Source organism: Cetorhinus maximus, chromosome 22 (assembly GCF_964194155.1).
Source record: "Cetorhinus maximus chromosome 22, sCetMax3.hap1.1, whole genome shotgun sequence".
Taxonomy (NCBI): Eukaryota; Metazoa; Chordata; class Chondrichthyes; order Lamniformes; family Cetorhinidae; genus Cetorhinus; species Cetorhinus maximus.
Genome location: NC_135900.1, coordinates 46,916,493 through 46,934,537, shown reverse-complemented (window position 1 = coordinate 46,934,537; position 18,045 = coordinate 46,916,493). Strand labels below are relative to the sequence as shown.

Below are 18,045 nucleotides of genomic sequence, written 5' to 3'. Positions count from 1 at the left end.
TACATATTCAAGGAGCTTAACTCCTGAGTTGGGTGAATGTCTGTGACATCTTAAAAAAAATGGGCCTTTCAAATTTAGCAGTGGGACCACGCCTGCACAGATTTGACACAGAGCAGCCCACTGCTCAATAGTACATGTTCTGCTTACTTTACATTTAAAAAATGGGTGCAATGCATACCACTTTAATGACTTCATTAGCCCTGAGCTGGATCAACCCCTCATTTGGAGATGTGGACCTATATATTTGTAAATGCTTATTTTCAGAAGCAGGGTATTGCAGGAGTATGAATATGAACTTTACACCTGAATAGTGAAAGCCCTAATATTGAGTCTTTAACCATTTCCATGATGCAGGTGATCTGAGGAGAGTAAGAGGCAGCTCACTGGGAAAGATCAGGGCCAGAAATCTGTTGTCCTTATCTGGCCTGACCTACATGTGACTCCAGACACCCAGGAATGCGGTTGATTCTTAATTGCCCTCTGAAATAGCCTAGCAAGCCACTCAGTTGTGCCAAAGCTAAGAGAAGTCAAAAATGAACGAAAATGGATGAACCACCCAGAATCGACCTAGTCTCTGGAAACAACTTTGACACACCCAGCCCTGTCAACCCTGCAAAGTCCTCCTTATTAATTTGTGGGGACCTGTGCCAAAATTGGGAGAGCTGCCCACACACTAGTCAAGCAAGTCAGATATAGTCATACTCACAGAATCATACGTTACAGACAATGTCCTACCGTCAGGACAGGCCCACCAGACGTAGTGGCACAGTGATATAAGTAGGAAGAGAGTTGCTCTGGAAGTCCTCAAGTCTCCAGACCCCATGAAGGCACAAAGGATCATGGCATTAGGTCAAACATAGGCAAGGAAACCTCCTGCTGATTGCCACCTGCCACCTCTGCCCCCACCAGCTGATGAAACAATATTCCTCCATGTTGAACGCATTTGGAGGAAGCACCGAGTGTGGCAAAGGCACAGAATATACCCTGGGTGGGGACTTCAATGTCCGTCACCAAGAGTGGCTTGGTAGTACCTTTATTGACCCAGGTGGCCAAGTCCTGAAGGACATAGCTGCTAGGCTGGGACAGTGGCAGGTGGTGAGTGGACCAACAAGAGGAAAAAACTTACTAGACCTCATCTTTACCAATCTATCTACCTATCGCACATTCATCTGTCCATGACAGTATTGGTAGGAATGACCACCACACAATCTTTGGGGAGACAAAGTTCCGTCTTCACAATGAGGATACCCTCCTTTGTGTTGTGTAGCACTACTGCAGTGCTAAATGGGATAGATTTTGAACAGATCTAACAGCTCAAAACTGGGCATCCATGAGGTGCTGTGGGCCATCACCAGCAGCAGAATTGTATTCAACCACAATCTGTAACCTTATGGTCCATCATATTCCTCACTCTACCATTACCATCAACCGGGAATCAACCCTGATTCAATGAAGAACGCAGGAGAGCATATCAGGAGCAGCACCGGGTATACGTAAAAATTAGGTGTCAGCCTGGTGAAGCTACAACACAGGATGACTTGCATGGCAAACAGCGGAAGCAGCATGAAATAGAGTTAAGTGATCCCACAACCAATAGATCAGATCAAAGTTCTGCAGTCCTGACACATAGAGTGGTGAATACTGGTAGGAAATTAAACAAAGAACAGGAGGATGAGGCTACACAAATATTTTCATCCTCAATGATGGGGGAGTCCAGCACATCAGTGTAAAAGACAAGGCTGAAGCATTTTCAACCATCTTCTGCCAGAAGTGTCAATGCATGATCTATCTTGGCCTTCCCCTGACGTCCCCAGCATCACAGATGCCAGTCTTCGGCCAATTCAATTCACTCCACATGATATCAAGAAACAGCTGAAGGCATTGGATACTGCAATGGCTATGGACCCAGACAACATTCCAGCAGTGATACTAAAGACTTGTGCTCCAGAGCTCCAAAACTACTTGCACCATTTGCCAAGCTGCTTCAGTACAGCTATAGCACTGGCACTTACCCAACAATTTGGAAAATTACCCAGGTATGTCCTGTCCACACAAAACAGGACAAATCCAATCTGGCCAATTACCGCTCCATCAGTCTTTTTTTATTTATTTATTCGTTCACTGAATATGGGCATCACTGGCTAGGCCAGCAGGGTGTTGCCCATCCCTATTTACCTTTGAGAAGGTGATGGTGAGCCCTGGTCTTGAATTGCCGCAGTCCATGTGGTGTTGGTACACCCGCAGGGCTGTTAAGAAGGAAGTTCCAGGATTGTGACCCAGAGACAGTGAAGGAACGACTATATAGTTCCAAGTCAGGATGGTGTGTGACTTGGAGGGGAACTTGCCGTCAGCAAGCCCCACCCCACCTCACCCCTGTCGCTGGGCCTGCCTGACTGGCCTTGGTGTCCTAAAATACCACTTACTTGAATTTGAGGAAACAACTGTCATTGTGCTCTCATCCTTCAGGTGCAGCTTCTACAGTGGGCACTGGTAGAAGTTGCTTTGCTGAGGTTGCTGGCCCTCTGATTGACCAGCAGCCCTTGAGGGTGGGCGGCTGTCATTAACAGGGATGTCATACCGGTGGCAACCACTTATTTGGATGCCATCGACAAGATGCAGCCCCGCGTCTCACTGACTACCAAAGTGGGGCCCCTGCCCCCATCATAAAATCAACCCCAGCAGCCAGCCCCTTTCACCACCATAAAATCCCACCCATACAATTCCAACCTGCCAAATTGGAGGCCTAGGCAATCATTCAATACACAAAAAAGGAGCTGCCTGGCTGAATTTGTGGACCAACTAAATTACATTTAATTTATTTTTCAAGCTTAAACATTATAATAAATATCTCAATTGTCAGTTGTTGTGTTTACTTTACTAGAAAAATAACCTTATTAACCACACTGTGGAGTTTAAATTTTTTGTAGTATTTTTCTTTTTATTGGGACTGTTAAAAATTATTTGTACTCTTTTTTGAAGAGATACATGCCAGTTGAATTTTAATCCCTCTTCTGACAGATGCTTTATAATGCAAATTAAAATTTGTACTGGAAAAACTTTTAGTAAGTTATTAATGTAGTTAAATTACTTGGTGCACAGACTCTAATGCTTAATATGGCTTTAAATTCAAAGACTCTAACATTGTGAAGGTAATACTGAGCTCAATAGGGATTGATCAACAATCTATCAATTGCCATTACATGGGAATAATGACCGTTATATGAGACAATAAGGGAGTGTTGGTCTGATGGCACAGGCATGTTGAGTTTGTGCCAGGGTTCAGTTGTGGAGAACTATGAAATGTAATTAAGAGACTGCCAGACAGGGACAAAGGGAGAATCATAGGAGTAGTGCAGCCAAGTCTAACAATTAGTTAAAGAATAGCATTAATGAGGTATAGGAACAGTTTGCCCATCCAACCCCACTCAGCTGAAACTGACATGCGGAGCGGAATTTTACAGCCTTGTTGCAGCAGAGGCAGGGCCATAAAATATGGCGAGCCATTCAAAAGTCTGTTGACTTTGGCGGGACCGTGAAATCCCACAAGTGTAAAATTCCACTCATGTTGTGGAGAATCCATAGAAAGGAAAAGTAGTGACAAATATAATGTCATAATTCCAGTGATTTAGAAGTTGCTTTGATGGTTTGGCTGTTTTTAAAATAGGATGAGGGAATGATGAAGAGGGTTAACAAGGACTGTTAATCCAGAGGGGCTTCTTGTCATTTTCAGGTAGTTGATTAAGCCAACAACAGCACTGAGAGATCAACTGCTCCCTGCCCCCCTTCACTGCCAGATATCGAGCTGGCCCTTTCTTCCAATTCACCCTCACATTCACCCAATTCTTCTCCATCTGATGACATGTCTTTCTGATGCTATGCTTCCCCCGATTCCAGTCCTCTTTGCAAACTTATGTTATACATCAGTGGACCCGCGGTCCTCTGGGGATCAGTAGAGACTTTTCTAGGGGCTCAACAAAATAACATCTCTAGTGGATGAGAGAAAGAAAAACACATGGGGAAGAAGGGAAAAAATGAAGAAGGCAATGCACTCACTTTGTATAAATAAATGGTAGTTAGTCTTAGTTCACTATGGGCGCGTACCCGACATGCCCGAGTGTGAAATAGCACACGATGGCGTCGAGCGAGTGTCCCGATGTCATCGCGCACTATTTTGGTCGGCGGGCGCGCGCGAGAGTCGGCAGCCGCCCGCCGACAGTTAAGAAGCCTATTAAGGCCCTTAAGCTGGTAATTGTGTTGAATTTTTCACTGCCTGTCCAACTTTATGGTTGGCAGCCAGACGAATAGGCTGAGCGGCCTTTGCATTTTTTGCAAAACCTCGTCCACGGGCGGGATGAGGTTTGCAGTGGTGAATTACAGAACGATTAAAAAAATGTAAACTCATTTTCAACATGTCTCTGTTCATGTGACAGAGCCACATGTGGGGACATGTTTCCCTTATTTTTCAAATCTTCATATTTCATTTTTAAATCCTTCGGCTTCCTGAGGCAGCTCTGTGCCTTCAGGGAGCTTTCAGTGAGCATAACCCCGCGCATGTGCAAACTTCACCGCCCCCACCCCAGCAGCGCTGAAGTTCTCAGCATGCGTTTCATGCTGGCTGGCCGTAAATTGGCCAACCAACATGACATCACGGCTGGGGCCTGATCTCAGGTGGCAAAGCATTTCATGGCCGCTCCCGGGCTCGCCCACCGCACCTGCCCGACGAGGGGAAAATCCTCCCCTATGATGTCCAAACCCAAATACTTCTTCACGATGATGGGCGTCTCGCAGCAATGACTTTCAGTGGTGAGTCTTGCACTTACTCTCAGTACGAGAGACGGGGAGCGGGGAGGTCACTACTGCTGGGATAGTGGCAAATATCCTGTTTGATTAACCATTTAGAGGAGATTTCAGTATAACAAATCATCTATAATCTTATCTTTTGTGTTCCAGGCACCGAATTTCCAAGTCCAAGTTCAGGTTAGTTAACACGTAATATATTTAATACAGTCTTTTAATTTTGTATAATTTCAATGTTACAATGACATGACTGTTACAACTGTCGACTCAATTGCAGCTTAATTTGTCCAGCAGTAAAGAAAACAAATATTGTTTAAGATTATTTCTATGTTTCCCATTTTATATGGAATTATCAAGTGCCATTTAGTGAATTTTTTAAAAATTACATGCACGGAAAAATTGGTTTTATTCCCTATACTTAAAACAATATCAAACATAGTTATAACATGAAAGCCATGCAATAGCTGCAACAAATATTTTTGATACTGACAGACACCTGTTCTTAGATTGATCAGCAGCAGTTGGTGCTCTTTGGTACTTATAACACTGACTAACCTTGCTTTCATTTTTTAATCTTTTCACTGCCATTGATTTTGGTGTAGTACCTCTATGTGCTATTGTCAGTGCTTACACTCTGTTCCTGGGGCTGGCCACACAGTCAGTAATCATGAAACAGCCATTTGTCCTTGATGGCTTCCAGCCACTATTGCCCCTTCAGTGCTTACTGTTTCCTCCTCTAAGTGCTTCAATCCCAAGCCTGATCTAGTACATCCACCTCAAGTAGTAGCATATCCAAAGCATCTCTCCCCATCCCACCTGGTGCTTCATGTTCCCAGCACTATCACCGTTACAACCATTTCCCAGAACCCTTTTTGTCCATGGGTAATACTATAGAAATTCAGCTTCTGTTACTCAGAGGATTTCTCATCAGTTAATAATAGAACAAGCCAAAGCACAAAGGTAATGTCCTTTGCAAATTCTTTTCAACTATAATTGTATCTTATAGCCAAACGTGACCTTGTGATACTGTTTCATTTCTTCTCTATTGTGAATAAACAAAATTGTCCTGAGTATAAAAGGGCAAACATTCTTCATACATATGTCAACTTTTGTGTTAACATTAACAAACTAACTGACACTGTGGTCAGCATATTTAACATGCTGAAATTGAGTCATTTACAGAATCAGTATGTTGTTTTAAAGCATTTTGTGCAAGCTTCTAAAATCTTGCCTTGCAAAGTATTGTTGTGTTCCAGGTTGTCAAGTAAGCTCATTTGACAGGTCTAGGTATGCAATTCCACAAATTAAAGCTTTAGGATGTCTTGTAAGATATAATTTGTTTTTAAATTAATGGCATTACCATCTGCCTGTTGTATATGTGACAGGAATACTAATTTGTGTTCAAAGTCGCATAGCAACTACGTGCCACCCGTCCTCTGAGAACACCCTGCTGTGACATAATTATATGCAAAACTCAAAATAAGAAGTTGGTGGTCTGCTGGTAAACAAGCCATTGAGTGACACCAACATTAATAACCTTTCAGTTTGGCAGACATGGAGCTTTTCCTGGTAAAATACTGCTGCGCTATCATACCATGTACCACAAATTGCCTTTTCCAATATATCCATATGTTATTTCCAAATTATTTTTAAGTATTCAATATTTTTTGCTCTTCTGCTTCTTTTTGGTCACTTCCCACTCTCCACTATACGAAATGCTATTTGTGTCCAAAACGTAGCAAGCAAAGATACTATTTATGGCCACTAAGATGTGTATAAGAGTGGAACAATTTGTCTTTCTTCCATTTTGCCTCCTTCCAACATGTTGCACCAATTCATCAGCCAATTAATGCGAAGAACTTATTCATGTTTCACTAGTTTACCAGCATGACTGAATGGAAAAATCTTCTTGAATAAATTTGAAATTTTGTATTTAATTTGTGGAAGTGGTTTGTGTACATTTAAATGCACATTGCTTCAGACATTGATATCAGGATTATTGTGGCAGCAAGTTATACCATGAGCTTGTGAACATTAATGTGGTATGATCCCCAGCTGAGGTTACCACTGGACAAGCCTGATTGCCGGGGTGGAACACAGCTTGATAGATCCTAACTTTTATTTGTTTGTTTAGATAAGTTGAGAGAGGATACTGAACAGAGTCAGCAGAGTCAGCTAATGAATTTTTAACAAAAGAATAAAACATTTATTAAACAAGAAAAGATACAATACTCCTTCACCCACAACTATACCTTTACAGCTATATACAGATTTGTAAGGATTACACAAGTTACAAAAGCTATTTTATACTTTAATGTACACAGTCCATGTAAACCAATTGGCAACTTTAGTCAGGCACACACACCACACTCAGAAACCAAGTGATAGATGCCACCTCAACCAGATGCTATGGATCTCTCCTCAACTCCCTCCAAGACGCTTGTCACACCATGAATCAATCAGCCTCACTGAACCCCATCTTTCGCGCAAGGGTTTCCAATCTCCACTCCCAAAGAGTTCACTTTGGAATCTTCTCCCAAACTAATGCTTTCTTTCGGATGTCTTCCACAAGGGTTCACTTCCAGGGTTTCTAACTCTCCTTCCGATGTTCCTCTTCCCTGGGTTACCACATGCATTCAAGCTGTCTTCCATGCACTCTCTCTCACCAATTCAGCCATCAACAGTATACTACTGCTTCACATGCCCATAGCAAAGAGTTACAGACCTTCAGCCATCTCTTTGAACCTTCTTGCCTCTTGCAAACTGTTCTCACTTTAAATCTGCTTTCTGCAGCTTTTGTTTCTTTAAATCTGAAGCTTGGGGCCTTTCTCTCTGCCCCTTACTCTTAACTTCGCTTAACAGGACCTTTTCTAGGTTCCTGTCTTTCCTTTGACTAGAAGGTCTGCTTGGGACTTTCTCCTGTTCCACTCCCCTGGATTTGCGATCTTTTCTTTAGCTTGGGATTGGCTATCTGTCCCCTTTGCTCCAGTCTCTCCTGGTAGTTACTTTCAAAACCAATTGAAGTCAGTTTCTAAATCAAACTGCTGTTTCTAGTCTCTTGTGTGTCTGTGGGAGGGACCTACCTCTCTGGACCCCAGTTACTCAGCAATGGCCCAAGTTCTCTACTCTTGTTTGTTAAACTTAGCTGCAACAATCATAAAACCCTTATTAGAATGCAGGCACCTTGCAAAGTGAAATTAAAACTCAATTTGACCTTTCCTTACATACACATACAGAAATACAAATGAAACTTAAGCTTTAAAGCTAAAACGTTTTCCTAACACCTACAAATATAAATATAACTTGCTTAAATTATATATATATTACCTAACACATCCCTTTGGAGGAAAGAAAGCTTCACAGCAGTGAAGGTTTCTTTACAATGGCCTTACATCTGCCTTACACAAATGTAACATCATAAACCTCTAACAATAGCTTATTACGTAACATACAAATAAATTTTCCACTTTGTTTCACAAGTATCCATCATATTGTACAATTACAAAAACATACTTAAACAAAGTCAATAAATGTAACAAGATTAGTAGAATTTGCACATCATAGTATTATCATAACTCAACTCTTATGTTTCTTTTTCCTCTTATTCCCAGTCTTTAACTTAGCAAAGAATGTTTCTGTTAAGTCTACAGCCCAATCATCCATTTTGTTCACTGTAGGTGTAATACTATCCTCAAGCTTATTTTCCGAACTCAAATGTGGTAAATTCTCATTTCCGTTTAGCAAAATAAAATGGCATTTTTGTGCATTAGCATCTCATTTCTTCTCTGGTCAAAATCTCTTTTCGCCATTTCAATGATGTTATTGAGATGCTTTTTTTTTATGTTCGCACAAAAAGGTTTTGTATTCCTGCTTGGTTTGCTTATTAAACCTTTTATTATATTGTAATTTCTCCAGATCCCATCTCAAACAGGTCTTTTTGATTTATTTTTGAGCAATGTCAATTTTATTCTCCCTGTGGAAATTCATAGTTCATTCCAACCCTTCAAGTCTTTTACATAACCCACAAACTATATCATTCCACTCCTTTACAGGTATTGCAAATGTCTACTTGCCTGGATTCCATCTGCTGTATTTTGCGTATTAACACTGTCAAGCACTTGTAAATTAGTGCCTCTGGCCATTGATTTTTCCAGGCCATTTCACACTTTCAGTCCTTTTAGTTGGCAATTCTTGATTTCCAATTCTGCATGCACTTTAGTTATTTTCATATTGTCCATTACTGAGGTTGATATATCAGTAATTTTACTTGGACCAGTTCTTTGCTCAACTGGATCACAATTCAGCAAAGAGTTTTTAAACACTGAAATAACTTTGGAACTGTGACACTCCATACCACCCACCTTCTCCTTCACCTTCTCCAGTTTGCATTGAAATTCAAGAATCTCATTGCTCTTTCCATGATGAAGTTCTAACAGTTCAGTTAGTTTTGTTTTTTTGTTTCTGCATTGAACCAATTATTCTGATTTACTAGCAATTCCTTTTCCTGATCAAGCATTTTCCCTGATATTTCATAGAAACTACTGATGCTTGAAGTTCATCAAGTTTTAATTGAAGACTGACCTTCGTTAAATTTGCTTCTATAAGTTTATCATTTAGATGTTTCAAGTCCTCAGTCAAGTGTTCTACTTTCTTTGCCTGATTCTCAATTGTTGTCACCAATTCTTTTCTTTCATTAGCAAACTCCTCTTTCATACGTGAAAGTTGATTTTCTACATTAATCAGGTTTTCCTTCAATTGCTTGCTATCAACAATAAGTGTTTCATTTTTGGCCACAGTAATTTTCTGAAGTTTGTTAAGGTCAACATCATCAACCACCTGCTGTAATACAGTCATCACCATATTACTGTCTCCACCAGCCAAATCATTACCCAGAATAAAACCCACCCATTCAATAGGTGATTTAGGAATAATTCCCACTATAACAATTCCATTTACAAAGTGACTTTGTAAGTTTACTTTACACAAAGAAACAGATTCATAAATTCCATTGATACCCCTTATCGATACTTTTTCTTTCATAAAACTATCTGGAACACAAATTGTATCATCCACCATCAATGATTGATCTGCCCTTGTATCTCTCAAAATTTTTATCTAAGTTTTACTTATTTTGTTGGAGGAGTAAGGCAATACTTCTCCCTTTGACACAAAACATTAAGATTAACATCTGTTAGCCTGACTTCCTTCATCAGTAATCAAAGAAGAATTCTCTGGACTATCCTGAACCATATCCCCCTTTCCTGCATTTTCTGAGGGAAAACGTTTCACCTGTACTACTGCTACAGTTTTAACAACCATTTCCTTTTTCTGATGCAACCTTTCCTGAGGATTCCTTAAGCATTCCTACTACTGCAAAGGTCCACCATTTAATCTCCAGCAATCTGCCCTAACATGTCCCACCTCGTTACAATGAAAACACCTAGGCTTTTGAATCTCACTTCCACTCTCAGTACCTTTCTGGCCTGAGAAGAAATTTCCTGGGAATTCCCAGCTGTCCCTTCTCTTCCATGGCTACTTGCCTTCCTTTCACCTTCCCATCTTCTATCTTTCTCGGGTTTATGAGGTTGACTGGAAAAGGGTTTCGATTTATAGACCAGTTCATAATCATCTGCCAACTCTGCTGCCTGTCTAGCTGTTTTAACCCTCTGATCTTCAATATGGGTTTTAACTATAAGAAGAAGTGAATCTTTAAATTCTTCCAAGAGAATTATTTCCCTTAGAACTTCATACATCATCTCTACCTTTAATGCCCGATTCCAACGGTCAAAATTACTTTGCTTTTCCCTTTCTTGTTCCTTCTCCCTTCCAGTTTTAAATGCTGTGCTATTATCTCAACTATATCTGCTTTTCTCACCCCTTCGGATAATTTTAACTCCAACTTATCCACCAATTACATTAGCACATTCTGGGTCAATTTCTGTAAACCAGTCAGAGTTACATTTTCCATCTGTAAAAAAGTCTTAGCAACCTCCAAAGACATTTTGGATTCCAACCCTATAATATACCTCACAGCAACTCCAATCCCTATGTCCAGTACCACTTTATCTCCACATATTTGTTTTAAGGATTCACAGATCCCACCGATGTTCAAGGATTTCCAATACCACCTTATAATGATAATCTTGAACCAATTATAATTCCACGTCCAATCAACCACTGTCGTTGATTCAAATTCTGCAAGAGGCCCCACTTTGTTATGATCCCCAGATGAGGTTATCGTTGGACAAACCTGATCCCAGGGTGGAACCCAGCTTGATAAATCCTAACTCTCATTTGTTTGTTTAGATATGTTGAGAGTGGCTACTGAACAGAGTTAGCTGTTAGTCAACTAATGAACTTTTAACAAAAGAATAAAATATTTATTTAACAAAAAAAGATGAATTATATGACAATACTCCTTCACCCATAACTATACCTTTACAGATATACACAGATTTGTAAGGATAACACAAGTCACAAAAGCTATCTTATACTTTAATGTTCACAGTAAGTACACAGTCCATGTAAACCAATTGGCGACATGTAGTCAGGCACACACGCCACACCCTGAAATCAATTGACAGATGCCACCTCAACCAGATGCTGTGGATCTCTCCTCAACTCCATCCAAGACGCTTGTCACAACGTAAGTCAATCAGTCTCATTGAACTCCATCCTTCACACGAGGGTTTCCAATTTCTACTCTCCAAGAGCTCGCTTTGAAATCTTCTCCCAAACCGACATTTTCTTTCGGATGCCTTCCACAAGGGTTCATCTCCAGGGTTTCTAACTCTCCTTCCAATGTTCCTCTTCGCTGGATTACCACATGCATTCAAGCTGTCTTCCACCCACTCTCTTGCACTGACTTAGCCGACAACGGTACATTACTGCTTCACATGCCCATAGCAAAGAGTTACAGACCTTCAGCCGTCTCTTTGGACCTTCTTGCCTTTTGCAAGCTGTTCCCACTTTAAATCTGCTTTCTGCAGCTTTTGTCTCTAAATCTGAAGCTTAGAGCCTTTCTCACTGCCCATCACTCTTCACTTCACTTAACAGGACCTTTTCCAAGTTCCTGTCCTTCCTTTGACTAGAAGGTCTGCTTGGGACTTTCTCCTGTTCCACACCCCTGGATTTTGGGATCTTTTCTTTAGCTTGGGACTGGATATCCATCCCCTTTGCTCTAGTCTCTCCTGGCAGCTACTTTCAAAACCCATTAAAGTTAAACAGCTTCTAAATCAAACTGCTGTTTCTAATTTCTTGTATGTGTATCTGTGGGAGGGATCTGCTTCTCTGAACCCCAATTGCTCGGCAACAGCCCAGGTTCTCTACTCTGTTTGTTTAACTTAGATGCAACAGTCGTAAACCTCTCATTAGAAATGCAGGCACCTTTTAAAGTGAAACTAAAACTCAATTTGATGTTTCCTTAACACATAGATACAGAAATACAAATCAAACTTAAAATTTAAAGCTAAAATTCATTCCTAACACCTACAAATACAAATATAGCTTACTTAAACTATCTATATTTCCTAACTAATGAATGAACATTAATCAATCCAATTCAATACTATCTTGTATGCAATATTGGCTAATACTTATAGAAATAGAAAATATTGCAGTTAAGTAGTAAAGTATCAAGATTAAACCTGACAATCCACACATGCAATAAAAACTATTTTTATTACATACATACGAACATATGAATTAGGTGCAGGAAGGCTGTTCTGCTCCTTAAGCCTGCTTCGCCATTTGATAAGGTAATGGCTGATCTGATTGTGACCTCCACTCTGCTTTCTAACCTACCCCCATATCCTTTGATTCCTTTATCAATCAAGAATCTATCTAACTGAGCCTTAAAAATATTCAATGACCTTGCCTCCACTGCACCCTGGGGAAGACAATTCCACAGACAAATGACCCTCTGAGAGAAAAAAATTACTTCTCATCTCCACCTTAAATCGGAGACCTCCCTATTTTTAAATTGTGTCCCTCGTTCTCATCTCTCCCATAAGGGGAAATATCCTCTCAGTATCCACCCTGTCAAGTCCCCTCAGGATCTTATATGCTTCAATAAGATCACCTCTCATTTTTGTAAACTCCAGTGAATACAGGCCCAACCTGTCCTACATTTCCTCATAAGATAACCCCTTCATCCCAGGCATCAGTCGAGTGAACCTTCTCTGAACTGCTTCTAATGCAGTGTATCTTTTCTCAAGTAAGGAGACCAAAACTGTACACAGTACTCCAGGTGTCTAAAGCTGTAGCAAAATTTCCCTACTTTTATATTCCATTCCCCAAGCATTAAACAACTACATTTCTTGTGCCTTCCTGGTAACTTGCTGTACCTTCATATTGACTTTTTGTGCCAGGACACCCAAATTGCTCTCTACTGCAGAGTTCAGCAGTCTCCCTCCATTTAAATAATATACTGCTTTCTATTCTTCTTCCAAAGTGTACAAGTTCATAGTTTCCCAAAGTAAGAGCTCATTGTGTAGGGGGTAACATATTATCATGAATAGAGGATTAGTTAGCTAACTAGAAGCTTAAAGTAGGGATAAATGGGTAATTTTCAGGTTGGTAAGATGTGATGAGTGGAATGCTACAGGGATCAGTGCTGGGCCTCAACTATTTCCAATTTATATCAATGACTTGGATGAAGGGACCAAATTTGTGGTTGGTAAATTGGCTAATGACACAAAGATATGTAGAAAAGTAAGAAAGAAGAATAAGTTGCAAAGAGGTCATAAGGAGTCTGCAAATGAACATAGATAGGTTAAGTGAGTGAGCATAAATTTGGCAGCTGGAGTTTGATGTGGGAAAATGCAAACTTTTTCACTTTCGCAGGAGGAGCAGAGTAGCACCGGTAGATGAATCAGGAAAAGTTAGTATGCAGATACAGCAAGTGATCAGGAAGACAAATGGAATGTCACATATTGCAAGTGTAATGGAATATATAAGTAGGGATGTTTTGTTACAGTTGTACAAGGTGTTGGTGAGACCATGGGTAGAATCATCCCAGATTTGCACTAAGTGCAGTAGCGGGCAGGAAAAAAGGTGGTTTACCCACTGACCACAATGGTGGCTTTTCATGCCATATCGTCCCAATCTCACCTCATTAATAATGCCTTCCCGGAAAACACGCCGGCTCAATGCCGGGTGGGCTGTCATTCGCCTGCCACGCCATCACCTTGCTGCTTCATCTTGCTGGGCATTACATTTAAAGTGCAGCTACGTGAACACCTCTCAGTGCTTCCAGGCAAGGACTGCTGCAAAGAAGACATGGCCCCAAAAGGCAAGAAGACTACAAGTGTACAAGTTCATGTGTTCCCAAAGTAAGAGCTCATTGTGGTTTAATGACACAACCCTCCAGCACCTTTTGAATGCAGTGGAGGCCCACAGTGACGTCCTCTATCCCCATTCTGGCCGCAGGAGGGGCAACATCAACAATCCAGCATGGGAAGCAATGGCAGCGGTGGTCAGCACCAATGCCCTACAAAAGAGGACAGCCACCCAGTGCAAAGAAAAAACAATGAACGATCTCCTCCGTAAGTCACTTGGGTAAGTCACTCTTCTCATCTCTCTCAACTCACACTCTCATCACACATCCACAGGGATCCCACTCACTGCCGGTTCAATGGACATCACCATTCACTCTCTCTCTCACACCTTCATTGTCCTCATCCCGTCCGTGGGACCACTCACCACCCACACATGCAGGCATACTTATCATCTGGCCTGGCAGGCGCCTGCTTACACTCTCTCCATCTCTATTCATGCAGGACAAGCTTGTACACAACAACAAGGAGAGGTCGCAGACCGGTGGAGGAATGCCTGAAATCAAGGTTTTCACAGACTTTGAAAATAGAGCCATCGAGCTGGTCATCAACACTTTGAACTGTTCCTGTGCTGGTAGTGAGGTTGGCGGTGCTCTACCAAGTGAAGATCCAGCAGTGTAATAGCCAGCAGACAACCATGCTGTGAGTGATGTGTCCAGTTCCACAGTCCCGTGTCATGCACTAATTATCTCTCCTTGCTTTTGCAAGCACATCAGGGAAACAGCTGACGGAGTTCACCATCTAGGGTCTCCAATCAAGCCCCGAAGAAACCTCTGAAGAGGAATCTGAAGGCACCTTCATTGAAGACTCATCCCAGTGCTCACCCACACCCTCCACCAGTGCAGAGACACACCTCAGAGGGATCTAGCTTTAGAGTAGCCTTGGGATCACAATCTGGTGGGCACATTGTACTATCTGGTCCACAGCAGGCGGCAGCAGAGACTTTCAAAGCCTCCAGCACTCAGAGGACTGCTGGAGGCCAGAAATCTGCTGAATCCGAGTCAGGTGATGAGCCTCTGGACTCCTTCATACCTCAGTTGCTGAAGCTGCAAAGGCAAGCTTGGGAATATCAGGAAGAGATGTCCACTGCACTCCTCAGATTGCAAGCCAAGATGGAGGAGTCTGTCTGCTCTCAGTCTGAGGTGATAGTGCCGGCATGCCAACACAACGAGGTCAACACGAGCGGGATAGCGGCTGCCATGGAGACCTTGGTCCAGGACGTCACTCCTGCACTGCTGCGCAGGCTGAACTCCATCGCTGACGCCATAGTTGGCCTCCAACAATGTGTATGCGAGGGGACTGTGGGGCAGCTCGATCTCACGCCAGCTACCCCTTCTCCTCAAGGGGCCCTTGGGCAACCATAGGGAGAAGGATCAGCAGGTGCACATCCTGGGGCCATCCACCCAGGTGACTGCGGGAGTGTCCAGCCCATCCAAATCCCCTCTTCCTGTGATACTAGTAGCTCCAGCTCCACAGGCCGAGGAGGGTGCCACTGCAATGCAGCAGGACCCCGAAAGCAGGCAGGACATCCACCAAGGTCAGGTAGCAGTCAGCAGGCTGCCTCCATCTCCGCTGTGGGTGTCTGGGGAGCACCAAGACATAGCGGCAGGGTTAGGAAGGTTATTAAGATGCACAGCCTGGGTGTGGGTGTTAATCACTTGTACATAATGTTCACTATTGTAAGTAAACTCCCAAGAATATCTCCCTGCCTGTGGGTCCTTGTTCTGATGAGCAGTGTCACTCAGATGTGAAACCTTTCTACACAAGATGAAGGTAGATGTCTCAGTCCAGGGCATCTTCCCTGTGCTTTGTGCAGCCTTCAGTCCAAAGTGATGGCCCGGCCTCACACTCACTAGACACACCAGTGATGCCTGAACCTCGATGGTGCTTGTCATTGCTGCCAGAATGTCATGGGCAGGCATCACAGAGTTCCGTCATTCTCTCTGTGTGCTCTTAGCACCTTTAAGGTGGGGCTGAGCCCTGTCTTGGCAGCATCTGTGACTAGTGATGCTGTGCTCCTGAGGGGATCAGGGGCTGAAGACTGACAAAGGATCAGGTGCATTTAAAGTTTTACGGCTTCATCTCCATGATATGACCCTGATCACAGAGCGCACGTGAGCTGCCCTCGGCCAGACAGTAGTCAGACATCCATAGAGGCTATGTGAAGATCTATGGAGTGTCCTCACAGCTTGTCATCATCATCATCCTCCTGCAATTCAGTGACTATTAGGGCCCCCGCTGCCATGACAGGAGCCTTATCACAGAGAGAATGTGCACTGCCATCAGCCAGACTGGAGTCAAACGTTCACAGATGCAACGTTAGGATTTATGGTGTCTCCCTACTGCATGCTGTCATCATTCACCACAAATTAGCAGCTCTGAGGCCCTCCTGAGGTCCTGCCTTGTCTGGCCAGTGTGGTGGCCTCATCGCCGTCATCGTCACTTTCGACGACCTCCTCATCCTCATCCCCATCGACGCCCTCCTCATCGGAGGAGACATCAGCTCCTCCATCTCCTCCTCAGCCAGCTCCTCTCTCCGTTGCAGCGCAATGTTTCAAATGGCGCAGCAGGCAACGACTATGTGTAACACCCTCTGTGGACTATATTGCAGGATTCCACCAGACTGGTCCAGGCACCGGAACCTCATTTTCATCATCCCAATGGTTTTCTCCACCAAGGTGTGTATTGCAGCATAAGCCTCATTATACCTTCATTCTGCTACATTCTGAGGCCGCCGCATGGATGTCATCAGCCACATCCTCTGCGGATAGCTCTTGTTCCCGACGAGCCATCCCTGCAACCTCTGTGGGCCCTCGAAGACGTCAGGGAGTTGAGAGCTACTGAGAATGTAGGAGTCATGGATACCCCCGGGAAAGCATGCGCAGGCCTGCAGAATGTGTTTTTGGTGGTCGCACACCAGCTGAACATTCGATAAATGGAAGGCCTTGCAGTTGACATAGTTGACAAATGAGTGTAGTCAATGGTGCCCTTCACCTGTGATCTAGTCAAATCCCATCGCTCTTGCATCCTGACTTTCTTGGTCCTGGGCAAAATGCACAAAGTTGTGTGCCTTTGCGGAGATGGCATCCGTAACCTTGTGGATGCATTTGTGGGTGGAGGCTTTCAATATCCCACCGAGGTCACCTGTGGAGCCCTAAAATGAGCCACTGGCATAAAAATTGAGCGCTTTGGTCACTTTCACAGCCACTGGCAGTGGATGCCCTCCATCTCCCCATAGTGCCAAATCCTGCAGAAGCTGGTAGGTGTGACTGACCAGTTCCCTGAATATGTGCAGTCTTCAGCGACACTAGTTCTCGGTGATCTGCAGGAATGAAAGGCAGCTTCTATAGTCCCTGAGTCTAGCTGGGCGCCGAACATTGACAGCTCACTGTGGCTCTTCAGCGGCATGCGCGGGAGCCCCAGCCACCCCTTCTTCCTGAGGATATTGCTCCTTCCTCTGCCCACACATGCGCCTCTGTCGCTCTCTTCTCCTTCGTCTCTGCTGTCTGTATGCCATGAGGCATACAGCTAGGTCACCAAGTTCCATGCTCCTGATGTACTCCTGCAGGCTGAAAGAGAGAGTTAGCTTGGGTTTTCTAAGAACCTCTCTTGGTTAAGTCTGAAGGCCCCTTAACACATCCCGGAGACTGCTGGCCACCACTTGGATGGCCAGAGGTTATTGCACTGCATGGTTGCCTGAGACCCCACACACCTCCGTCCCACTCCACCTCACCGATTGGTGGCAGCTTCAGCCAGTGGACTGCGTGCTGTGCTCTCAGCTCAAATGCAGGCATTCTCATAACCCGCACTGCAAGTCTGCACTGTTAGCTTGAGCCAAGGGGGAGACTGGTCTAAACCTGAAGATGATTGCAAGGGGCTGTAAGCGCCTCCACCAGTGATTGCTCCATGGCCA

At 43.3% G+C, this 18,045-nt stretch overlaps 1 protein-coding gene across 1 annotated transcript in view; it reads left to right on the top strand.

Moving 5' to 3' along the window:
- Positions 1–18,045, top strand: part of cacna1c (calcium channel, voltage-dependent, L type, alpha 1C subunit) — a 1,337,968-nt gene that overhangs the window by 792,413 nt on the left and 527,510 nt on the right. The window contains exon 11 of the mRNA XM_078568241.1: positions 4,951–4,977. Coding sequence (XP_078424367.1) covers positions 4,951–4,977 — 27 coding nt within the window. The remainder of the gene's footprint in view (positions 1–4,950; positions 4,978–18,045) is intronic.